The sequence below is a fragment of the Mauremys mutica genome, chromosome 1 (assembly GCF_020497125.1).
Source record: "Mauremys mutica isolate MM-2020 ecotype Southern chromosome 1, ASM2049712v1, whole genome shotgun sequence".
Lineage (NCBI taxonomy): Eukaryota > Metazoa > Chordata > Testudines > Geoemydidae > Mauremys > Mauremys mutica.
Window position 1 is genome coordinate 356,108,499 of NC_059072.1, and position 25,409 is coordinate 356,133,907.

Below are 25,409 nucleotides of genomic sequence, written 5' to 3' on the forward strand. Positions count from 1 at the left end.
AGTGAAGATGGCACACTGGCACGCCATGTACGTCTGCAGGGGTATGTGATACATACAAAGCTCACATGGTACACGTGGCACACAGACACATTAGGCTTGCACACAAATAGACATGCATACTGACAGTGGGCCCTTGTTGCCAAGAAGGCTAACGGCATATTGGACTGTATAAGTAGGGGCACTGCCAGCAGATCGAGGGACGTGATCATTCCCCTCTATTCGGCACTGGTGAGGACACATCTGGAGTACTGCATCCTGTTTTGGGCCCCGCACTACAGAAGGGATGGGGACAAATTGGAGAGAGTCCAGCGGAGGGCAACGAAAATGATCAGGGGGCTGGTGCACATGACTTATGAGGAGAGGCTGAGGGAACTGGGGTTATTTAGTCTGCAGAAGAGAAGAGTGAGGGGGGATTTAATAGCAGCCTTCAGCTACCTGACGGGGGTTCCAAAGAGGATGGGGCTCGGCTGTTCTCAGTGTTGGCAGATGACAGAACAAGGAGCAATGGTCTCAAGTTGCAGTGGGGGAGGTCTAAGTTGGATATTAGGAAATATTATTTACCTAGGAGGGTGGTGAAGCACTGGAATGGGTTACCTAGGGAGGTGGTGGAATCTCCTTCCTTAGAGGTTTTTAAGGCCCGGCTTGACAAAGTCCTGGCTGGGATGATTTAGTTGGGGTTGGTTCTGCTTTGAGCAGGGGCTTGGACTAGATGACCTCCTGAGGTCCCTTCCAACCCTGATATTCTGTGATTCTATGTCTCTCTCACTCGCTCGCGCACACACACACACACGATAAACATGGGATGCACACACACACACTCAGTTGTGGCACATGCACAGGTCCCTGGCATACCGGCTGAAATTAACATGGCACATACAGAACATGCACTTCAGGGTTGGCAGTTACACAGATCACGCATGCAAACACACACACACACACACAGATAGGCCAAATGTACATGCAAACATATGACACCTGCACATGGTACATGAGGCATGAATAAACACATCCCCAGACAGACGATACATGCAACAGACATAGACACACACTTCAGTGAATGGCCTATTGTCTAATCTTTCTCTGCCTGCTCTGAGGCCACAGTTCTTCCCTGCACATTCCCCAGGTTCGCTGCCTTGAGTTTCAGATCAAAATCTTCCCTTCAAACACAATCCCCATTGGAAAACCCTGCTGGAAATGCCACTGGGTCTCCCCCCATCTGACCTTTGTGTGAGGGGTCTGTGACGGGTTGGGTCACAGAAACCCCCTTGGGAACTGCCACCTGATGTGCCTAGACTACCTCTGAGCCCGTTTTCCCTGCCAGCTTGGGACTTCAGTACCCTGCCTAGTTTGAGCCAGACACGCTAGCCTGCTGCGAACACAGGTCCAAGTCTGAACCACGTCCCCTTACAAGCTGCAGGCTTAACTGAAAACAGCTTGAGAAGTGCTCCTGTCTCTAACACTCAGATATCCAGCTCCCCATGGGGTACAACCCCCAAATAAATCTGTTGTACCCTTATCCAGGGTAAACTCATAAATTGTTGGCCTTCTATAACACTGACAGAGAGAGAGGCACAGCTGTTTGCTCCCCCAGGTATTAATACTTGCTCTGGGTTCATTAATAAGTAAAAAGTGATTTTATTAAATATAACAAGTAGGACTTAAGTGGTTCCAAGTAATAACAGAACAAAGTGAATTACCAAGCAAAATAAAATAAAACACGCAAGTCTAAGCCTAGCACAGTAGACAACTGAATGCAGATAAAATCTCACCCTCAGAGATGTTCCAATAAGCTTCTTTCACAGACTGGTGCCGTCCTAGTCTGGGCCCAATCCTTTCCCCTGATATAGCCCTTGTTCCAGCTCAGGTGGTAGCTAGGGGATTTTTCATGACTACAGCCTCCTTTGTTCTGTTCCACCCCGATAGATCTTTTGCACAAGGCAGGAATCCTTTTTTCCTTCTCTGGGTTCCCACCCCTCCTTCTAAACCAGTGGTTCCCAAACTTTAACAACCCGCGAACCCCTTTCACTAAAACGTCAAGTCTCATGAACCCCCTCCTAAAATGAATATTTCCGGGGATTTTCTCCCTTACCTCAACATAACTGATAAAAGCAGTGATCTTGGAAATATACAATGTGTTTTGATGACATGCTTATTACACACTATTTAGTCATTATGAGTTATCATTGCAGTATTTTTATTACATTATGAAAACGGCAACTCTTCCAAGATCTCACTTTTGTAGCTTGTATCACTTTTTTTTAAGCCTGTTATAAGACAAGGCTCCTATCAGAGGCGCCAGTAGAAAAAAAGGGTGAGGGGGCAAAGCCCCCGCACACTCTAGGGTCTGGGGGGGCACCACCAGAAAAGTGGGGGGGGGCCCGCGGGGGCCCCAGAAAAAAAGGGGAGGGACCCGCGGAGGGGTGCGCCAAGACGGGGGCAGTGCATGACCCTCATTGCCCCCTCCCCCCCCGTACTGGCGCCTCTGACTCCTGTGTTTCATCAAGGAGTATCAGATGTGAACCAGCAGGAAGGGATTTAAGAAGCCAACTCAGAGAGTTCCTCCTACACAAGCATTCAGGTCTTGAGCAGTCCAGGCAAACAACGCACACTGCAACCAAACTTAAACTTGTTCTTCATAATCATTTTAAAAACAACACTAGCAGCCTATTTCATTTTAAAAACAGCAAAAACTATCCCCCTCCTCTTTCCATTTCTTATAAGGAGTCTTGAAGTTTAAATCTCCTCAGTGTGATAGATCCAAGAGCTTAGCAGATCAAAGCAAGTGTAAGTCCCCAAGGCTGCTGGCCCCATGCTGCCCGGGGTCCCTATGGAGAGCTCTGTCTGCCATTAGGGAGTTTTTTCCAGAGAACCCCCTGTAACATTTGATGAACCCCCCGGGGTTCACGCACCCCAGTTTGGGAACCACTGTTCTAAATGGAAAAGCACCAGGCTAAAGATGGATTCCAGTTGAGGTGACATGATCACGTTACTGTAACTAAGACGACTTCATTACCCACTTGCCAGCACACACGTGGACAGGAAGACTTACAAGTAAACAGAGCCATTTACAACCAATTGTCCTGGTTAATGGAAGCCATCAAGATTCCAAGCCACCATTAATGACCCACACTTTGCATAATTACAATAGGCCCTCAGAGTTATATTTCATATTTCTAGTTTCAGATACAAGAGTGATACATTCATACAAATAGGATGATCACACTCAGTAGATGATAAGCTTTGTAATGATACCTTACAAGAGACCTTTTGCATGAAGCATATTCCAGTGACATTATAGTCACACTCATTAGCATATTTTCATAAAATCCTATAGGGTGTAAAGTCACAGGGTCCTCGCCCCACCTCCCAGAGACTCACACACAGAGAACAACGAGCTCTCTCTCGCACACACAGCTGAGTCAAAAACCCGATGCTCAGCCTGAGCCAGGGCCCAGCGCTGCCAGCATGCCGGCGATCAATACACATTGACGGCCACTTTCACCAGGAAGCATTAAGGCGGCCCTCACGCTGGGCAGAGGCCTGGCCGGAGACAGACCTGCGCTCGGTGCATTTCCTGTCAGCAAGGCTGCCCCAGGACCATCCACTGGGACAGCCTGATCTAAAAGCACCGAGATCAAACCCAGCCCCCCACCTCTGGGCACAGGACTTGCGGGGAGAGAGGCAATTCATGAGCCAGCTGGCCCCCTCCCCAATCCTTAGGGGCACCCTGGAAACGGCAACGGCAGCCCCGCAGGGCAGCCGAGCTGTGGGGGGTGCTAGGTCAGCCGAAGCCGAGTGCTCTGACTCTGATCTGTGCTGGCTGGCTCCGGTCTCAGGGCTTGGTCTGCCTGCTGGGGATCGCTGGCGCCCCTCCTCTCCGAGCCACACCCCCTGGGCTGGAGGGCAGGAATGGGGCAGGTTACAGCTGGCTCCAGCGGCATTACCACACATGGCAGGAATGGCTTGGTGGATCTAGTTATTCCCCACCATGCCCGCTGGCTGGTGAAGCTGGGTTTCCAGCAGCACAAATTCCCCGGAGCAGGGGCCGAAGATCTGGCCCATCTGCACGGTGGACCAAACTCTCCTCTGGTGTAACTAGTTGATGTTACACCATTGAAGTCAAGGGAGGGCTCCCTCTCCGCTACCGCCTAGTCCCGGGGGAGCGCTGTCAGCTCTCCGCCAGCTCAGCCTCTGCCTCATGCTGTATGTTTTCACCCCTCCACTGGGGAGGGATAGCTCAGTGGTTTGAGCATTGGCCTGCTAAACCCAGGTTGTGAGTTCAATCCCTGAGGGGGCCAGTTAGGGAACTGGGGCAAAAATTTGTCTGGGGATTGGCCCTGCTTTGAGCAGGGGGTTGGAGTAAATACCTCCTGAGGTCCCTTCCAACCCTGATATTCTGTGTAATGCAAGTATTACCCCCATGCTACTGATGGGGAAACTGAGGCACGGTGCCACCCTGCTCTAGCAACGACATAAGCATGCTGTTAAGTACTTTGTTGGCTCAGTGACTTGCACAAGGTCCTCTAGTGAGTCTGTCCAGAATGGGGAACAGAACCCAGGTCTCCTGCCAACCAGTCCCTCCTTCTCCAGCCTCTAGGCCCCGCTGCCTCCCTTAGGGGACAGTATAAGGAGCAGGATTGCAGGATGCACGGGAGCATTAGTAGGCTGGGTAATCCATCCCGGAGATAACGGGGGTCTCTCCACCCTCTGCTGTGCTGGCAGGGGTGGGAGAGCTGTGTGCGAGGTGGGAAGTCTCCTCTCTCTACAGGCCTATTGTCTTCGATTTCCTTTCAGAGCAGATGCACACGCAGAGCGGCTGCCCCACCGTGTGCTGGCACTACAGTTCCCAGGGGACTCCAAAGAACGCGCTGGCAGAGTCAGCACCAGACCCAGCCTCGCCACTCCGGCCTGGGAGGGGCACTTGGAATGAGTCTGGAAGCAAGATCCTGGGACAGGAAGCCATCTGCTCTGGCAACAGCACGGCTGGGGCTGCCAGCTCGCAGGAACCATGACAGGGGTCCCCTATCCATCCCGGATGGAGGCAAAGGGGCTCTGAATTCCCCCCAGAACCGATCCAGACCCTCGCCCCAGCCCAAGATTCAAAACCAGCCGCATACGGCAGCGATCCAGAAAAGCTTGGCCTTCCGTAAGGTTTGCACCTGAACCCACACCCAGATCCGCCCGCCCTGGGAGTTTGGAGGAATTCAAGTTCCAGATCTAAAGTGTAACCCGAGCCTCCCATCCCTAGCTCCAGCAACCCCTGAGGCTCCGTCCTTTCTTGGCTGGAAAGGTCGCATGCCGGGACAGGGCTTTGGGGAGCTGGTCTGTGGCTCTGGATACCCAGGCCACGCAGACGTGACTGACAGAGCTCAGAGTTAGGGCAAAGTCAAGGCTCGTTGTCCATACGCAAGGAGATCTTAGTCGCTGAGGGCACAGCTGCCGGCCTCTTGCCTGGCTCTGACGCAGATGAGACAGCAGAACCGGAGTTATTAGCAGCAGAAGCAGGAGGAAAGCAGTGGCAAGAGGCTGGGGTTTGGGACTGGGACACCATCGTACAGACACGAGCAGCCAGTCCTTCCCCAGAACGCTCACAATCCTGGGCACCCCCAAATACCAGCAGCTGTGACTCGGATACTCCCCAGGCCCTAACGAGGTGGCTCTGGAAAAGCTCACCAGAATGGGACCAGGTTTCCAGAGCAGAGGATCAGGGTTTGGTCAGTTGGGGAAACCATCTGGTGCTGCTTCTTCTACACCTGCCTCAGGTTCTCCTGCCGTGAGTCTCCTGGTGCTCAGACACTGTGGTAATGGGCCGCGGTATAAGAACCCTGCTGGAGTAGAATCCCTGGCCATTGCTCTTCTGCATTTCTCCTTCGCTTCCCAAGATTTCCTGCCTCTTTTCCCTCGTCCAGCCGATCCGGCGCTTCGGACCCACTGACACTCAGGCGAACTTCGAAACCTTCTGGGTTTTATCCGAATCCTACCAAGCCACCAGGAATGTCTCTGCTGATTATCAAATCGTCTCTGCATCCATGGGAGATACGGGGCTGGATCGAGGTGAAATAGATCCACCAAACCACCAAGTGTTTCTACCCATGCCCCCAAAACAGAGTCCTCCACCCAGCCCCTACAGACTGCCCAGTCCATCAGATTTGTCAGAGTCAGATTCGTTCGGATTCTATTCGGGCCCAGATCTCACTCTTCCAAAGAGCAACTGACCAAGAGAGGCCATCACCTTTCTATCCAGCTCAGTTCCCTCAGTCCTGGGCTCGTTAAGCAGCCTGTCTGGATTTGATTGGATATCACCAAGACCCCAGGCCCAGACCCATTACCTATCGCACACCCATTGAATGCTCCCTGATGGTGTCCGCAGGTTCATCCTCTTCCTGGCTCGCTAGGCTGGCCGTTGGGAATGGAGTCAGTTTGCTCCAGGGTTATCCACCTGCCCTGTGCCCTTGGCCAGCCCTCCGCTCCATCGGCGATGAGAATCGGGCCAAGATCCTGGGGGAACCGGTCACCCCGTGCGGGTAACGTCCTTCCCAAACTCACCCACAGTCCACTGTCTCCTAGACCCCAGCCTCTGCCGTGACGGTGATGGGACGCTGGCTAGGTGACAATGCCGAGCCCGAGGCTAACGTTGTCGCTGATAACTCAAGGCGGTTCTCAGCAGAGGGAACCTGGAAGGAATGGGCCGTGGAGGCAGGCCCCCTCTCCCCACCAGAGCTGCCAGCGCTCGAGGAGTATTGGCAGAGGTGGGTGGGGGATGGAAGTTGTGTGCTCTGTCGGCTCCAGGGCTGGCAAGCACTCACTACATTCGCTCCACACACACAATACAGGAACGGCCATACGGGGCCGGAGCAACGGTCCATCCAGCCCAAGATCCGGTCACTGGCAGTGGCCAGAGCCAGGTGCGTCAGAGGGAATGAGCAGAACAGGGCAATTACCGAGTGATCCATCCCCTGTCGGCCAGTCCCAGCTTCTGGCAGGCTGGAAATCTGAGGCAGAGATGGTTAAGGAGTGACTGGATCAGGGTCTGTAAGGGCCTATGTGGGGAGGAGATTTTTGATAGCAGAGGCTCCTTGATGCATCAGGTAAAGGCAGCACAAGAGCCAATGGCTGGAAGTTGAAGACGAACAAATTCCACTGGACGTCAGGTGCCTGTTCCCCCCACCCCCAGACGTGGGGTGTTCAGAAGCTTGGAAATGAGGGCAGAGAGTTTAAGGCTAACGCGGCGGGAAGCTGCGGGGGGGCGGGGAGGAGATACAGAAACGGGGATGGGGGATACAGAAAGGGAAGTGGGTGGGATACAGAAAGGGGGTGGGGAGGAGATACAGAAACGGGGATGGGGGATACAGAAAGGGAAGTGGGTGGGGGATACAGAAAGGGGGTGGGGGGAGATACAGAAAGGGAGGTGGGTGGGGGATACAGGAAGAGGGGTGGGGGATACAGAATCTAACTCGGCCAACGTCCATGGGCCTCAAGGGGATGACGCTGCTTCACGCTAGCCAAGGATCAGCTCTGGAGCACGACCACCCAAGGGCACAAACTGCCTAGGCAGAGCGCTGGGCTAGCCGCAGAGGGAACCAGCGGGGAGTAGCCCTTGGTAAATGTTTACCATTCAGGCCTTGACCCGAGGTCAGCGGAGCCTGCCTGGGACACAATGAGCTACAGGATGACAGCAGGGCATTATGAATGGGCCATTTCCTTAGCTGAGGAATGCCGGGGACAGCACTCCCGCCTGTGTGTGTTAGTCCCGGCGGCTGGCGGAGCTGTGCCGGGCCATTCGCAGCGTCCGGTCGCTGGGTACAGCTGCGGCAGCACGGCACGGGCACACGACTGCCTGACAGCGAAGGTGCTACGCTGATTGACACCAGCCGCTGGTCTGGGCCCTGGCCTTCGGTGCAATACAGCCGACTGCCGGGGAGTGACTCCGGCTGACGCCAGCCGCTGGTCTGAGCCCGGGCCTTCGGTGCAATACAGCCGACTGCCGGGGAGTGACTCCGGCTGACGCCAGCCGCTGGTCTGAGCCCGGGCCTTCGGTGCAATACAGCCGACTGCCGGGGAGTGACTCCGGCTGACGCCAGCCGCTGGTCTGAGCCCGGGCCTTCGGTGCAATACAGCCGACTGCCGGGGAGTGACTCCGGCTGACGCCAGCCGCTGGTCTGAGCCCGGGCCTTCGGTGCAATACAGCTGACTGCCGGGGAGTGACTCCGGCTGACGCCAGCCGCTGGTCTGAGCCCGGGCCTTCGGTGCAATACAGCCGACTGCCAGGGAGTGACTCCGGCTGACGCCAGCCGCTGGTCTGAGCCCGGGCCTTCGGTGCAATACAGCCGACTGCCGGGGAGTGACTCCGGCTGACGCCAGCCGCTGGTCTGAGCCCGGGCCTTCGGTGCAATACAGCCGACTGCCGGGGAGTGACTCCGGCTGACGCCAGCCGCTGGGGTGCAATACAGCCGACTGCCAGGGAGTGACTCCGGCTGACGCCAGCCGCTGGGGTGCAATACAGCCGACTGCCAGGGAGTGACTCCGGCTGACGCCAGCCGCTGGGGTGCAATACAGCCGACTGCCAGGGAGTGACTCCGGCTGACGCCAGCCGCTGATCTGGGCCCCTGGCGACTGTGGACTGACTCCTGCTTTACGCCAGTAGACGTGAAAGGAGAATTGGGCCTCCAAGTGGATTCTCTGTGCTTCACCGACCTCACAGCTACAAGGTGTGAGTCTGACCTCACTTAGCCCGGTGTAAATCAGGAGCAATCCCACTGACGTCAGGGAAGTTGAACTACTGTCGATCTGGAGAGAGACGAGAATCAGACCCAGCCCCGTGCCCCAGCCCCCCATGTTTAACTTTGTGCCAGAAGCATGCTAGACTGATTTCAGAGCACAGCGCACATCTTTGAGCAGGACACAAGCACTAGACACAAAAGGGGAATGAATGCACGCAAAGGGACTTTACCCAAACAACAAAGCCCCATTTGTCACGGCCCCACAGGATCAGGGCTTCCTCCTTCCTCCCAGTTTTGGAACAGTCTGGGAGGAACCCTTCCGTGTGCCAGACCCACCGGGGTCTCGCTCTTCCTCCAGGGTACGTCACCCGGCCTCACCGCCTCCTTAGACTGGACCTCTGAGCCTGCAGCCCCCCTGCTTCCCGCTGTGAGCTCCGCTCAGCGAGTCCAAGCAAGACGGACCCCTGCCGGAGACCTGCTCGCTCTTCGGGGGTTACTGCCCCTCGCCGAGCCTCCACAGGGACCACACGCACCGTGGCCAAACAGCCGGGTTTATCCATCAGCTGGAACGCAGCCTAGGAAGCCCTTACGTTAGCACAGAGAACTGAAGGTGAAAGCCCAGTCCAGCCTGGCCACCCCAGAGCCCAGCCAAGCTGCAGTGACCCCATGGCCAGTGTGTCTGTCTGCGTCTGATCCCCTTGGTCCCTTCCCAGGTGCGAGCCCCAACTCCGTCCAGCAGCCAGCTCTTATCCCCCCACCTCAGACCGAGAGATGGGGGAATCCATCTCCCTCTGGGGCGCTGGATGCTAGGAGTCAGTGAATGTCCTGGTGACTGGATTTGCCACGGTCTTCTCAGATGCTCCACAGATATGGGGACGAAGGCCCAGACAGCTAGCCAACATCCATACCCTTGTCTTCTAGCCTGCCCTGACAGCACACAGTCCCTTCCACCTTTCCTTTTATGGGGAAACTGAGGCACACATGGGTGTCATAAAAATACTACAGAAAATTCCCACCTTGTCACACTATTTTCTCTGTGTTTCTTTTACAGTGTTTAGCCAGCTCGACCCAGAACAGGGCAGTGCGATCTCACCCGGCAGTCGGTGAGACAGGAGCAGCATCCTCTGAAGAGTCCTGTGAGTGGAAAATACCAGGCACCAGACCTTCTCTCTACCTGCTTATTACACCCCCGCCCATCACTGCAGTGTCTGGGCACCTCCCAGACATCCTGTGAGGAAGGGCGGCATCATCACCTCCCTTTCTACAGATGGGGAAACTGAGGCACAGAAAGGGGCTGTGATCTTGCCAAGATCACTCACAGCAGGCACTAGATCCAGATCTCCTCTGTCCCAGCCCAGTGCCTCAGCCATGAGACCCTCCTTCTAGCTCCGAGCGCTCCAGACAGCCCGAGCCTTGCAGCCTCACGCCTCTCTGTCGCTGATGCGGCTGGGGAGAGGGAAGGGCAGGGAGGGGAGGCGGCTGGGTGGGGAGGGAGAGCGTAAATCCCGTCAGATGGAGGTCGGGAGCTTTCAAGCAACTGCCAGCCCAAGCGGCTGCCGCTTCATTAGGGTGTCAGCGCTTGATAGAGCAATTGCACGGCAGGCTGCCCCGCGCAGATCTGTCAGCGGATAGTACAGGGCAGCTGGCACGTCGGGGGTGCTGTGCAGCTGCAACGCTGGGCCTGGCTGCATTTAGGAGCTGGGAGGAGGGGTGGGGGGTGCAGATCCAAGGTGGGGGGAGGGAGGGTCTTTTCCCTCTTGATTCACCATTGTCGGTCTCTCCGGTCACTCCATTCCTTCGACTATGGAGACAGCGCTTAGGAGAGACCCTTGGTGCTCGCCCTGCTTGACTTCCCCTGGCATCTCACTCCTGGCCTGGCGCCTGGGGCCAAGGCCCCGGCAGTCAATGGAAAGACCCCCCACTGCTCTGGATCAGGCCCCCTGGAGCACAGAGCGAGTCCAGCTGAGCGTTACCCCTGCAGACACCACGGCGCCAAGTCTCCCATCAGCGACTGCATCAACGGAGTTACTCCGGATTGACACCCGGGTATGGGACAGGAGACCCCAGCCCTGGTGCTCCCTTCTTGGGGATGATGGATGCTGCCGGGGCAGCCACCCTGCATGCCTTGGTCTCCCTGCTGGCCGCAGCTGGAGGAGCTGGCGGCTAACCCGCTCCCCCGTTTCGGTGACGGATTGATTGGGCTCAGCGAGTCCCCCGGGGCGGTGCTCAGGCAGCCCAGGGCTGAATGGGCCCATTGTGCAGGTCCCATGTGGGCTTGGCAGATGTGTGCCAGCAGCGAGGTGGAAAATGTCTCAGTTCAACAAAAAAATCCCTCCCGGAGGAATTTCCCAGACTCCCCAGGTCCCCGGAGCTGACACTGCCTCCTGCAGCGTGACCCCGCTGGCTGTGATGGGGTCCCTGCCGAGTCACCCAGAGACATTCCCAGGCCAGGGCCGGTTCTTGCAGGGGCTGCGCTTTGGCACCGCTGGTGGAACACTGCTGCCATGTGAAAAGGCAGATCCCAGAGGTGCGTAAATCCCTCCACTCTGGTGGGGACACAGAGGCCGGAGCTCCCCATCGTCAGCTGAGTTCGGGCCGTATTGACAGGTGTGAATCCACAGTAACCCCCCAGGCTCCCTCCAGATTTACACCAGTGTCACTGAGATCAGAATCCAGCCCTCCAGTGTATCGCTTCCGCTGGCTTTAACCAGCACACACAAATCTTACCCATTTGCCCTGCTGAGTCCAGCGGGCTCCTAGCCTGGCTCCGCCGTCATCAGCCAGGCCACCAGCCAAGGGGCACTGTAGGCGCTTCCTTGGTGGAGCCGGCTGGTTTAAACGCCCAGCTTGGTTTTCAGATCCTGGGGGAGTTTGCAGGACTGACAAGACAGAGAACTCGCCCAGGAGAGGAGACGTACACCAATCCATGATGCCCATTCCCCAAGATGGGTCAGCCATGCCTGTTCCCATGAGATATCCAGTCCCGTTCTCCAGGGAGCCCACCAGGGTCAACCACCATTAGCTCTGCTGCAACTTGCTTGGCCAAAGGAGGAAGAAGAAGAGTCTCTGGCAGGCGAAGGCTGCCACCGGGGAGAGACTGGATGGGTGCACTGCTTAGGCACAGACGGCCACGTTCCTCTCTTGGTGGAATGCCGCCGGTTCCTCCCAGGGATGAAGGTGGCCCAGAGATCCCAGGGCTCAGCTTTCTTCCTTCCATGGCATGTTCTGCAGGTCACCCCAAAGCCACCACTACAGCCCAAGACTCCAGTATCTCCAGCCTGAATGAACATTCTCCAAAGCTGGACCACGGCTCATTCCAGTGGCCGCTTCCCCCCATTGCACCTTCACTGCAGCCAGCGGAGACACGGCAGCAACCGATGTGGCCTGCAGTGCCTCTGTTCCTGCTCTGAGCCCATCGCGAATCCCTTCACTGGCTTCTCATCCCCACCTCCTCTGTCCCAGGTCCTCCTCAGCCCCCTGCTAGTGTCCTCCACCTCGTCCCATCTGGATACCTCTTTCTATTCCTGTGCCTGGGACTCCATCCTTCCCCTTGGGCACTCAACCTCCCTCCTCTCCCCATTCACGTCCCTCCTGAGAGCCCTCTTCTGCCTCCATGCCCTTCAGTGATGGGCCGAGGGAGGATCAAACCGACTGGACCAACCCATGATGGCATCATGTCCAAGGTGTCCAAGCTGTGTGGTCTCGGTCTGATTCAGGGGGAATGTTTTTTGGGGCAGATTCTGATCCCCTGAGCTGGTGTAAACCCAGAGTCACAGCAGGGGATGAACGTGGCCCGTCTAATTTGTAGGCACCCGTAGCGTGTCACAGTGTGTGAGAACCCCATTGTGGGCTGGGCGTTCTCTCCCTGGCCTCTTGGGACTGCCAATTGCTGACACAGGGTCACAACATGCCACTCATGTCCCCGGGAGAGGCTGAGCTCGGAGATCACGGAGGGCAGTGCTGTGCTGGGGGGATGGGGAGCTCCCAACCTCCTGGGTTCTCTGCCTCAAACTGCTGTGTGCTCTTGGCCAAGCGGATCAGCCCTCTCTGTGCCTCTAGGAGACGTTAGCTGCCCGCCCCCCCCTCACAGAAGGACGTGAGGATAGCTCATTGGCTACCTATCTTCCTCATTGGCTACCTATCTTCCTCATTGGCTACCTATCTTCCTCCACTGAACAGCTCCCCAGCAATGCCAAGGACGATTCTCTGATTGCCGCTGGATTAGTCTCGGGCGAGCCTCCCGAGTCGAACTGAATGGAAAATACAGGTAGTAGAGATCCTGGTCATCTCCTACTTCGAGCACGTCACTAACAGAGAGGTCCGCAACGTCATCACCCAGCGCGCTGGGGCATATGAAGCCTCCTGAGGACCGCGAAGAAGCACAAGCTGGAGTGATCCGGCCATGTAACACGATCATCTGGCCTATCCAAGCTCATCCTCCGAGGGGCAGCACGGGGGAAGAGCAGAAGGGGTAGACAGAAGACGAGCTGGATTGACAACATACACGAGGGGACAGGAACGGACTTCGCAGCGACTCAAGCACTGACACACAATCGTGAGGGGTGTGGACAATTGGCTGGTTGCTCATCAGTGATGGTGCCCCAGTGACCAACGCAGTTATGGGAGTGATGATGAGCCTCTGCTCCAGAGGGTCACGCCGGTTCCCCAGCACAGCTGGTGCTCTCCGGAGAACAGCTTCCTTGGGAGCCTTCCCGTCCTGGCAAGACCAGAAGCACACAGCCTGTCCCGGGGGGTACTGGCTCCAGGCCTCCGCCCTGTTCGTTTTGGCAGACGGGAGTTTCTGGCCCATGTTTGGCTCCATGTTCAATACAAACAGGTCCAGCCGCCCCCGTGCGCACCCCCCGCCTGGCGCCTCCTTACACCTGTCTGTGAACAGCTGGGTTGAGAGCAGCATTCCTGGGATTAGAGGAGCACCTAGAGATCAGGGCCCCGGGGTGCTTTTCAGACACACGGTACGAGACTGTCTCTGCCACAGGCCGTATTACACATGGGGACCCGAGGCCCGGCAAGATGAAGTAACATGGCCAAGGTCGCACGGGGGGAACTGTGGCAGAACTGAGAATTGCTGGCAGGTCTCCTGAATCCCATGCCAGTGCCTTAACCTCCAGACCAGCCCTCCATGCCTTAGGAAAAACCCCTTCCCAGCCCTACCCATGGGGATCAATTTAACCCCCTGCACTGAAGCGAGGATCCCGGGTGGCCAGGCACCTAAGCCCACCCCGCCCCCGGGAGATCACCCCAGGGTGACCAGTGGCCCGTTTCCCTTCAGTCCGGGTGGGGCGGGGGAGGAAGCCGCCAGGGGAAGCCGCGAGCCTGACCAGCTGCTGAATGTTGCATTGTGTGCAGTGGCACTCCCAGGCCTTTTCCTCTCCTTTATTGCCCTGCTAATGGGCTTGTGTCGCAGGGAGGAAATGATGCAGTCGCGGAGACAAATGCTTCTCTGGGAAACCTACAGCCACCTGGCCGCTCCAAGTGCTCAGTAACATTCAGCCCCTCTGGGACACTACGATGCAGAGGTGACTGGAGACAGCCCACACAACACCCCGGGGGAGGGAGGAACCGGGCTAGCTCCATAGGGAAACTGAGGCACGAAGGAGTGGGGGGGATGCTCAAAGTCACAGGGGGCTCAGTTCTACCTCCAAAGCACAGGCCCAAGCCTCCCCCCAGACCCAAAGAACTGGCAGCCCCCTTCTCAGCAACACCCGGCCCCCCCGCCCCGGCACTAAGGCTCGGGTGAGCAGAAGGTGCCAGGCCGCACCAATGCCCGGGCGAGCGCAGGAGCTCGCTGGCTTTCCGTGTCCTCCTCGGCGCCGCCCAGCTGGTGAGTGACTCACCTCCACCCTGGCTCCGCAGCTCATACCTCTGGAGAGATAAGGAGCGGGGAGATAAGGCCTGATGCTAATCCGTTATGCAAACACAGCGGGGCGGGAGGGGGCAGCAGTCTCGCCCGCTGCAAGGCCATGGCCCGAAAGGCCAAGTGCTTCTGAACCAGAGAAGGGAAAGAACCCAGGCGTCCTGCTCCATCTACAGGAACAGCACCCTTCCCAGAGCTGGGAGGAGAACCCAGGATCCCCCACTTCCAGCTCCCCTGCTCTGACCACTAGATGACACTCCCTCCCAATGCCATGGCTGGAGCCCAAGAGCCCGAAATCCCAGTCCCTGGCAGGTGCTATGGGCAGGGGTGCATGGGGTGTCAGGAAGGCTGGCTTCTATTCCCAGCTCCACCGCTGACCTCCTGTGTGACCTTGGGCAGGTCATTTCCCCGCTCTGTGCCTCAGTTTCCCCTCCCACCCTTTGTTTGTCTTTTCTAAGAGCAACAGAGCTGGGAATAGAACCCTGTCTCCCACTCCCTTGCTCGAACTGTAGTAATAGCAACACTCCCTCCCACAGCTGGGAATAGAACCCAGGAGTCCTGTCTCCCACTCCCTTGCTCGAACTGTAGTAATAGCAACACTCCCTCCCACAGCTGGGAATAGAACCCAGGAGTCCTGTCTCCCGGTCTCTTTCCCCCAACCACTCAATCCTCCTTCCCTTTACAAACTTCTGTCCCCCGGCACATCCCAGGGCAGACCTGCTAATCACCAAGGCAGCCTGTGAGTCCTGAGGAGAATTAGCTCCCTTAAGGAAACACGGTTGTAAAACGCACGGGGGGAGGTGGGTGTTAATATTTCATTGTATTAGTCACCATGGAGTGACATTCGGGCGACCTTTGAAATCGCTTTCACCGAGCTCCACGCCGCCGAGCGCCTGTGGCTGGCTGGGTGTGTGCTGAAGGGGACTGTACCGAAAGGAGGGTCAGCGAGTGTAGGGCTTACGGCTAAGATCTGGCAGGCGGACACCTGGGTTCGGTATCCTCGCTCTGGGAGGCAGCGGGCACTGGTGGAGGGTCCTGGACTCACTGCCCAGCTTCTGTAACGAGTTCCCCTGCACACGGCAGGGTTTTGCTTTCCATCGGCACTTCACGTTTGCATTGCAGGAGGGCCTAGGAACCCCAGTCGGCCTAGGCTCCCACTGTGCAAGGCGCTGTACGGGAACAGAATTATTCAGTCCCTGCCCCACAGACCTTACAGTCTAATGACGTCGTCTAGAGGTAAGGGAAACGACCTCAGCTAGGCGGTCGTACGGCTGAAAAGGAGCGCGGGAGGGAGGGTGGGTTTACAGTGGAGCACAAATCGAACGTGAGCCACCAATGTGATGCAGTTACAAAAAAAAGCTGGCATCATGCAGGAGTGGATTAACAGGAATGTCTTACGTCAAAACACGAGAGGTCATTGTCCCGCTCTGCTCGGCACCGGTGAGGCCCCAGCTGGAGAATTGGGTCCAGTTCTGGGGGCCAGGCTTTAGGGAAGATGGGGACAAATTGGAGAAAGTCCAGAGGAGAGCAACAAACGTGATCAAAGGCTGAGAAACCCTGAGCTGTGAGGAGGTTAAAAAAACCGGGCAGGTCTCGTCTTGAGAAAAGAAGACCGAGGGGGAACATAATAACAGCCTTCAAATTCATTAAAGGCTGTAATTAAGAGAACAATGATCAATTGTTCTCCATGGCCACTGGAGGTCAGACAAAAAGCAATGGGCTTAATCTGCAGCGAGGCAGAGTTAGGTTAGATAGTAGGAAAAACTTTCTAACTCTACCAGTTAGACTCTGCTATCGGCAGCCGAGGGAGGTCGTGGGATCCCCGGCACTGGAGGTTTGAAGACCAGGCTGGACAAACCCCTGTCAAGGCTGGTTGAGGTGGACATGGCCCTGGCTCAGCACACAGGGCTGGGTTAAACGGCCGCTCGGGGGCCCTTCCAGCCCCACACTTCCCTGAGCCTATGAAAAGCAAAGCTGCCATGACAGCGAAAGGGCGAGAGAGCACAGAGTGTGCCCCTCTTTGGCGTGCTGCCCCCGCCACTGGAGGCAAGCTCGAAACGTGAAGACCCAGGCCAGGGAACGCAAAGCCATAAGAGTACCAGAGCCGGATGCACCCATGGGATGGGAAGGTGACACGCTGCATCCCTAACAGCTGTACTGGAGCTGGGCGGGGGGGGGTGTCTCCAGCTGGGAATAACACAAGGAGAGGATGGTGCACTGACTCCAGACAGACGCACACCTCGCCCTCCACTAGGACCCAGCCTCTCTTGCAGGAGCAGCAGCGCGATCCCCTATTAGAGTAGTTTCTGCTTACCCAGGCTTTGATTGATAGCAGTGTCAGCAGGTAATTGCAGAGGGGCTGCTAGCAGGGGGCACGGGATAATGGCAGAGCAGGGCTGGGCTGAGTGAGCTGTTATTTGGGGGACGGGAAGAACGGATGTGATGAGGCCCAGCTGCAGACAAGTTTCTTGCCGTAGCATCCTCAGATTAATAGCTAGGGAGCAGACGGGTGGTTCTGCCTGGAAGACCAAGTGACAGTTTCCTTAGGATCGCAGCGATTGATTTACACTTGGCCATAAGGGGCTCGGAATGAGGGTGGGCAGATCAGGTGGTGGATCAGTGGGTAAATCCGTTAGCTCCCTAACGTGGGGAATCGATCATCAAAGGCATCTGCTTCGGAACAGCCCATCCCCTGGCAGAGGCTAGGATCCTACGACAAGATGCACCAGAGTAAAGGAGTTATAATAACCTGGCAGCACAAGCCAACCCTGCCCTGCTCTGCGCCATCAAAGCCGGAGTCAAGGACCTTAATATATCTCGAGATGGGCTTAGACTTTCCTATGGACAAAAGCAGCTCCTGCTAGAGTGGAATTTACAAGGGCGTCCCGTCTGCGTGCTTCAAGGCCTGAGATGACGCCCAGGAAGAATTTGCCCTGCCCGCCCCGCCCAGGACATATCCCATGTCGATCGGCAGCCTAGCTCCAGTGCAGCTGGACTATTAATATCGGGCTAGCGTGCCTTTCATGCCAAAGGCGGCGACGCTACCATTTCAGAGGCAGCAGGTGCTACGGGCAGGGTGCTGCACGGGGTGTCAGGAAGGCCGGCTTCTATTCCCAGCTCCGCCACTGCACTCATGTGAGACCTTGGGCGAGTCATTTCGCCGCTCCGTGCCTCGGTTTCCCCTCCTGCCCTGTGTTTGTCTTGTCTATGTAGATTTGGCAGTGCAGGGCTAACAAGAGCATAAAGCAGGAAATGCTTAGCTTAGCCAGGGACGGCGGCAGCTCTGGCTCCCACTCACCCCCCTGGAGCAGGCCACTCGCAGCTCCTTGTTGGGTCCCAGCCTGATAGTGCCCAGCAAACCGGGCAATACCCCACGCTCTGCCCTCGAGCCCCCATCTCGCCCCGCCAGCTGGCCCTACTTCCTGGTGATCACCTGGCTCGCGGCACAAAGCTTCCCAGCGTGCAGCCCGGCCAACGCTCGGCCTGGGACTTTCATTAACCCGCAGGTGGGATTGCCGGTGTAGAACTAAGCGGAGGTGCTGGAGCGGTGCGATCACACCCCTCCGCGCTTGATGCACCGTGTCGTCGCCCAAGCTCAGAGGCATCCAAAACGCAGCCCCTGGCATCCTGGGTGTGCCCCTGCAGCACGGCGGGGCCAGCCACAGCCAGAGGCCCCCTCCACTCCACCACCAAGGCAGGTGCAAATGGAGTCATGGGCACGTATTGCTGGGGCTGGGGCTGGAACTCCGTCCTCCCCAGGGTTCATTCAGTCCCATGTAACTCCCACTGGCTAAGTGGTGATGTGTCCCATGCATGGCTGGGACACAGACGCGGCTAAGAGCCTACTACTGGCACTAGCCGGCGGAGTCACTCCTTCAGCTCAAGTGGCAGACGCCCAGGCTCCCGGGGTTGGGAATCCCAGGTTCCCATCTTGCTGCTGACTTACCAGGGTGTGTGTTACGCTTACAGGGGGTGGGGTGGAGTAACTCCGTCAGGATTTAGCCCGCTATAAACGGTTAGGCACAGCCGGCAGGGGCCTGGCAAGCTGCCAGGATGATTTTGAGCCAGCAGGGAAGCCCCTTGTTCACGTTCCAGCACCACATCAAAGGCAAGGGTGGAGTGATTTCCCAGTCCATGTTTTGGGGGGCACCCCTAGACACTGCCACGTCCCTTCCCCCCACCAACAGATCCCTTCTCCACAGGGCTCACCAGGAGCACCCGTGCTTGGGGGAAGGGTGGTGCTCCAGGTGTTTTCTCTGCCCCCACCTCTATGTCTAGCCACACACGCCGGACCCGGCACCGAGCTGAACCGTGGCATGTTCTTCAAGACCAAAGCAGCAAAGGGCGTTTGCTAGGAGTCTGCCATGCTGCACTGCTTCCCCCTTTGGTCCTAACAGGGAGCGTCGAGAGAGAAATCAAAGGCCTGGATCTCCCACCCCTCTTATCGGCAACGCGTGCTTGGGAGCCTTTAGCCACCTGTTAAAGCGCTGGCGCCACATCACCGGCCTTCAGGGCCATAACATTTGTTCGCTCCATCCTGCACATCCCTCTGCCGCGCTCTCTCGGGAGCGAGCCACCTGCTGACTAGCTGGAAACAGATTCATAAGCTGGGCAGCGGGTGAGACAGGCTAGTCAATTTCCATATCCTTGCTGAGATAGAGGCTGGTCAGTTTCACAATGGATGGTTCGAAACCCCTACGGTGGGTGATTCTGGGTAACGTCACCATCAGTCAGCCAAATGAACCCTCTGTTTCTCTCTCACACACACACACACACACGTAAGTATGTACAAACTTCTTTGCCGCCTCCCCGGGTCACCCCACTCCAAAGGAGAGCGCTGTGCATTCCCAGATCATTAAGAAATCAGAAGCACTATAACAGTGATTGGAGATATACCTATGTCCTAGAACTGGAAGGGACCCTGAAAGGTCATTGAGTCCAGCCCCCTGGACCAAGTGCTGATTTTGCCCCAGATCCCTAAGTGGCCCCCTCAAGGATTGAACTCACAACTCTGGGTTTAGCAGGCCAATGCTCAAACCACTGAGCTATCCCTCCCCCAGCACTGCTGTTTTGATCCATGGCCCTTAACTCCTTGGGCCACTATTTCCTCTGTCCCAGGAAAGTGCCTGGCACGCTGCAGCCTGCAGACACGTGATGCCTACAGACAAATTAACATCTCCACTAGGCAGAGCGCGGGCCAGGTTTTGTTATCTGAAGGAGATCAGCGCGGCTGGCATTGTTTGCTTCCATACAGTAGCCGCCTTCGGGCTCATTTCCTCTTTCCCCTTCAGCAGCTCTCAGTTATTTCTCGTGTGCTATCTTCCTTCCCCTCTCTTTGCAACACACACACAAAGAAATAAAATCTGATCAATAGATACTGAGTATGCACCAGTGATGCTGCAAAGAAGAGTGCTATAAAAAAGCTCTTTCTCTCCCTCCCTCTTTCCCTGTTTTCCACACACTCGTTCCTTTCTGATCTACCAACACACTTTGCAATAATGCCTAAGAGTCATGGCCCAGGACCAGCTGTGCTAGGCCCTGTCCGAACACAGAACAATCCAGTGTTTCTCTTCTGTCTCAGACACAAGCACAACGAAACGGAAAGGTGGCAAATTCAAAATGGCTACAAATGCAATGCTGCCTTGTAATTGGCCTGTGGAACTCACCACCACAGGATGCCACAGAGGCCAAGAATTTAGCAGGATTCAAAGAGGGATCTTTAACTGTCAGGGATTAGGATGAGTTTTTCAAGGGAGGCAAATGATCCCACATCGGCCTGCTCTGGAGTTTCTTAACACTTCCTCTGAAGCACCTGGCACTGGCCAGTCAGAGATCGGAGACTGGGCTGGATGGACCTTGGGACTGATCCAGTCTGTCAGCTCCTATGCTCCTAATATCCGGGCAGCATCCATGTACAATCAACTGGCGACAGCCAGGTCCCTAGTGGATTTCATGGAGGTGCTGGCTCACCCCCTGTCCAAATGTCGACCCCAACTAAGGCTAAAATAGTGTGTGCAGCAAGAACGCCGGAGCCTTTGTAGAAGTGTGTGTGTGGGGGCCCACCGGCACCCAACTCGGGGAGCCAGGGGGGCCAGGCCTCCCCACCTTTTAACATCGGTGTAGTTTGGGGGCAGAGGGCAGCATTGCCCACACCCCCCCAAACTGCAAACCTCGGGCAGATGCTGCGCTTCGCGACAGGGGAGCTGATCTCCCTGCAAAAGTGGGGGCTGGGAATAGGCCCTCTGTCTCCTCAGACTGTCTGTATTTACTGACAAAGGCTCCATGCAAACTTAGCTACCCAGGTGAAATTTCAGTCCCACCTTTCATGGGAGGGGGTCCAGATTGCTGCCTGGTGGGATGGGGGGAGGGAAGGCTTCATTCCCTGCACGGGGGATGGGTCGAAAGGGTTCAGCGAGCCGACAGCAGGCAGGCCAGGAAGGGCCTTCAGCAAGTCTTAGGGAACAGAGACGCTAGAAGTTTAAGGTCCTGCTCACACTGGGGTTTGGCCACTGACTCGCACCGAAGCAGGATCGGGCCCTAGCCTCTCGCTGGTTTCACTGTTCCCTTCTGAATACAGACAATGCTCCCTGCTCTGCAGGGCAGGGCTCCTGTCCTGGGCTGTTAGAGGCTCTGGGACAACGTACAGTGACGAGCGCAGCAGATCAGACCGGCCCCCAGCAGTGGCTAACCCCAGGAATGTGGTCTTCCCACCCCAAAGACCCCAGCCAAGAGCCCAATGGCGTTGCGGACAATCCCTTCCTGACCCCGACATGATCCGCTCACGCCCTGAAGCCTGAGATCTGATCACCTCCCATCACCCCCGGGGTCACTCGCTGTAGGTTCATGTACCAGCAGTGCCCTTTCTGCCTCCCCCCACCGCTGCCAGCTCTGTACTGGCACCAAGGAGATGGCAGCTCAGAACCCGCGGCTGGTTCTGCTGGGGCTGCAGCATGCATCTCAATGGGGGAGCTCGGGTACCTTCAAATAATTTTGGCACATGAGCCGAAAGAGCCTAAAAAGCCAGCGTAACAAAGCCCCCGCGGGGGGAAAAAGATCAGATCCTCAGCTGGTATAAATCAGCAGGGCTCCCTTGCTTTTAATGCTGATTTACACCAGGTGAGGCTCTGCCTCCAGAGTCTCCTGCAGAAGATTCTCTGACAGATACTCACACAAACACCTGATGGCTACGCAACTTGGAAGGGGCGCGTGTGACACACACAAGCTCATCCCAACACACACGCAGAGCTGGGGGGGAGAGAATGCGGAAAAAGCAGCCGCCTGGACACAGCTGAGACTCGTCCGCACAAGGACGAGAGAAAGAACAGAGGAAGGAGAGGAGGAGGAAATAGAGCGAGAAGGGACAGCGCGAGAATGGAGGGGAAGGAAAGAAAGAGGGAGCAGAAGAGAAGAGAGACAGAAAAGTGCAGACGAAAGCTGGGAACTGACAATCCAGGGTGAGAGCAGAGGGAGAGACAAATGCTCTGGGGCTGGGCAGGGGCTAGGAATTTCAGGACCTGCCCTCGGCATTAACAATAAAAAGTGAAGGGTTTTTGGCCTTACACTGTCCTGGATGGTCTCCATCTTCCAAGCCCATCACCAGCCCCCGAGATGGTGGCAGGGATCTCTGGACAGGGCAGCTCGCCGAGGCTGTGAGTGGATGTGCTCTGTCTGCAGGAGACGGGGGTCGTCCTACCCGCTTCCTCCAGTCCCCTGCAGGAATCTCACTTCTCCGCAGCCGCCGGCGACCTCAGAGGCAGAGGCTGTTCCAGGCGGCTGTGCTGTCACCGGCGAGCTGATCGGAGCCTGGAGCGCATGGGGTCCACCCGGCGAAGGGACGGGGGAGGGTCACCCCGCGCTGTCTAGCAAGCAAAGCACATGCCAGGGAACTCGGAAGCTCACTGTTTTCAGCCACGTCTCCGCCCCCCCCAGTCATATCTCCCTTTCCAGCTGCGGCAAGAGCAGCTGCTTAGCCTGGACTCGCGGTGTCGATTGTACTCCTGTTACCCGCCCCTCAGTGGTGACCACAGCTGTGCCACCGTGTTATTGTCCGGCCTAACTTGGGGTGCGCCATCTACCCCAGCTGCCTTGCCTGATCCTGCCAGCCCATCCCTGTCCCGCCCCCAAAAGTCACAGGCTGCAGGAGCCTCGCAGTGCCAGACGGAGGCCACCTAAACCCAGAGGAAACGTCCCATTGCTAGCTGGAATTATCCTTCTGTGCTGGCACAGACCTTTCCCAGCTGACCCGTGCCACCGGGGGCACCCCGCTCGCACCGTAACTCGGCCGGCAGGTAAATGTCCAGCCTGCAGTCCTTCCTCACGAGAGTGTTTGCGTGAGTGAGGGCACGCAGGGCGGGGCCTCCCCTTCCTCAGGCCGGGGGGGTAAGTACAGGGCCAAGCAGTGACCTGCAATTACTGTACACGCCAATTAGTGCTTACAAGGATCAGACCGCGGCACTGCCAACCTCCAGCACTACAGACACCACAGAACAGGATCCACCCCGTTCTCACTGCCCGTTCCACCTCAGGGCCCCGGCATGCCAGCCTGGCGCCCACACCTCATCTGTGCTTGCAGGAGTAGTCGGGGCACAGCAGGGTCGGATGTGACCCATTGAGGGCCTGAGCCAAAAGCCACTGAAATCAACAGAAGCTTCTCCATTGACTTTACTGGGCGTTGGATCAGGCCCGCAGAGTCCGATCCTACAGTGGGAGCCGGGTCCCAATGAACGGCCCAGGGGTAACTGATTGGTTTACAGTTCAGACTGTGCCCAGCCTCACAGGCTTCCAGGCCAGGAGATACTGTGCCTGCCAGTGTTTGCTAATCTCTACTGGCCTGAGCCTGCAATGGACGCCGCCCAGGGCCGGTTTCAGCCACTGCGGGGCCGATTCGAAAAAGCTGCCGCTGAAGACAGTGGCGGGACTTTGGTGGCAGCTCAATTAGCTGCCGGTGCCTTTGGCGGCGGGTCCTTAGGGGCGCGGGGGCCGATTCGGGGGAATCGCCCTAAAGCTGGCCCTGATGACACCTCATTAGGTGCCCAGGCAGGATTAATATTTTGCTCTTTCACCCCTGGCTCTCAAAGCTCTTTCTATGTCCCGCTGACTGATGGGACCATGGGAAAGTAAGTGACTAGCCCAAGGCCACTCAGCAGCGATGGGAACAGACCTGCCTGCTAGTCCTGGACCCTGTCTGCAGCTCCACACTGCCTCCCAGTGCCCACAGAGCCAACCCAGCTGTTGATTTGGCTACAATTGGCAGAGGGCTAGATCCTGCCACCCTGGCTCGCACTGACCCTGTCGGCCAGCCAGAGGAATCAACTGGCTCCTCAGCATGGGTCAGTCATGTTCATAGGATCATGGAATATCAGGGTTGGAAGGGACCCCAGGAGGTATGTAGTCCAACCCGCTGCTCAAAGCAGGACCAATCCCCAGATTTGTGCCCCAGATCCCTTGAGGATTGAGCTCACAACCCTGGGTTTAGCAGGCCAGTGCTCAAACCACTGAGCTATCCCTCCCGCCATGTTCTTAACTTCAAGGGATTCTTAGCCCCCAGGAGTCATTGTGTGACCATCCCAGTAACTACCTGTTACTGGGCATAGGTTAGCAGGAGTCAAGCCCATGCACAAGGAAGAGTTTTTGCAGATCTGGGCAGCCAGGACCAACCCCCCACACCCGCTGAGCTCAGAAGGAGCTTTGCCATTGACTCAAGTGGACCCAGAGTGTCTATGAGGAGAATAGTATCAGAGGGGGAGCCGTGTTAGTCTGGATCTGTAGAAGCAGCAAAGAATCCTGTGGCACCTTATAGACTAACAGACATTTTGCAGCATGAGCTTTCGTGGGTGAATACCCACTTCATCGGATGCAAGAGATGAGGAGAATGATCTGGGATCCTCTGTTTTTCCTCTTTATTATTATCAATGGTACTTATATGACCCCCCCCTTTGCTGCAATATCTGAGCACCTCCCACTCTTTAACATAATAGCCTCCCCAAATCCCTGCCAGGCAGGGCAGTGCTATCACCCCATAGCACAGGTAGGAAACTGAGGCACAGAGAGACTGAATTACTTACCCACGGTCACACAGGGAGCCTGCAGCAAAGCAGGACTTAAACCTGGGTCTCCAACGCGGCAAGCTCACACCCAAGCCACTGGATCATCCTTCCTCTCACCTATCCTGCCTTTATTCCCTCTCAGAGGTTCTGCCTCCCATCCAGCACTGAGGGCTGGCTACCGCTCCCCCTGCTGCCCGTGAAGGCTGTTCCTTCAACAGGCTGCAGGGGGTGACACACGGCCCTTCCTGCGCTGCCAGAGCAGAACCCCTAGGACGGCACCTTGACTGCGACCCACCCCCACGCAGCCGGGTGTGCATTAGACAATCTCCAAACGCTCTTTGCACAGTGGTTTGCGTTAAACATCCCATCACCAGATATTTTTCATTAAGAGGGAAATAAATGTGTTTCCCTATTTTCCAATCACAAATCAATCTGCCGTTGCCCTCGGCTATTTGCAGGCCACTTTTTTGTCTCCGGTTATTGCCTTTCAGCCTTGTCCAGCTCATTCCCCTTCCTGCATTCGTGGGCGCTTGATTAACACTGCCAGGTCCCATCCTGTGTGCGGAAAAGTCGCCCAGAGCACATGGGCCCTGAACAAATCTCTGGCTAACAAACCCCGTCACTGCCCGGTGTCACTGCTAAGAAAGCAGGGCAGCGAAGGGACACTTCCCAGATCAGATTTGGAGGGTGGAGTTCCCCTATAGAGAGGTCCTACAAGACCTATGCATCACCTGAGTCATGTTCTGAGGGTAGAAGAAGCACCTTGTA

General features: G+C 56.6%; 1 protein-coding gene across 2 annotated transcripts in view; it reads right to left on the reverse strand.

The window, feature by feature from the left end:
• Nucleotides 1–25,409, reverse strand: part of PDE2A (phosphodiesterase 2A) — a 360,750-nt gene that overhangs the window by 240,306 nt on the left and 95,035 nt on the right. Inside the window, exon 1 of one of the 2 annotated variants that reach the window (XM_045022975.1) lies at nt 22,156–22,814. The exons of the other annotated variant lie outside the window; for it this stretch is intronic. Coding sequence (XP_044878910.1) covers nt 22,156–22,176 — 21 coding nt within the window. The 5' untranslated portion in view covers nt 22,177–22,814. Of the gene's footprint in view, nt 1–22,155; nt 22,815–25,409 lie in introns of those variants that run through there. 2 annotated transcript variants of the gene reach the window in all.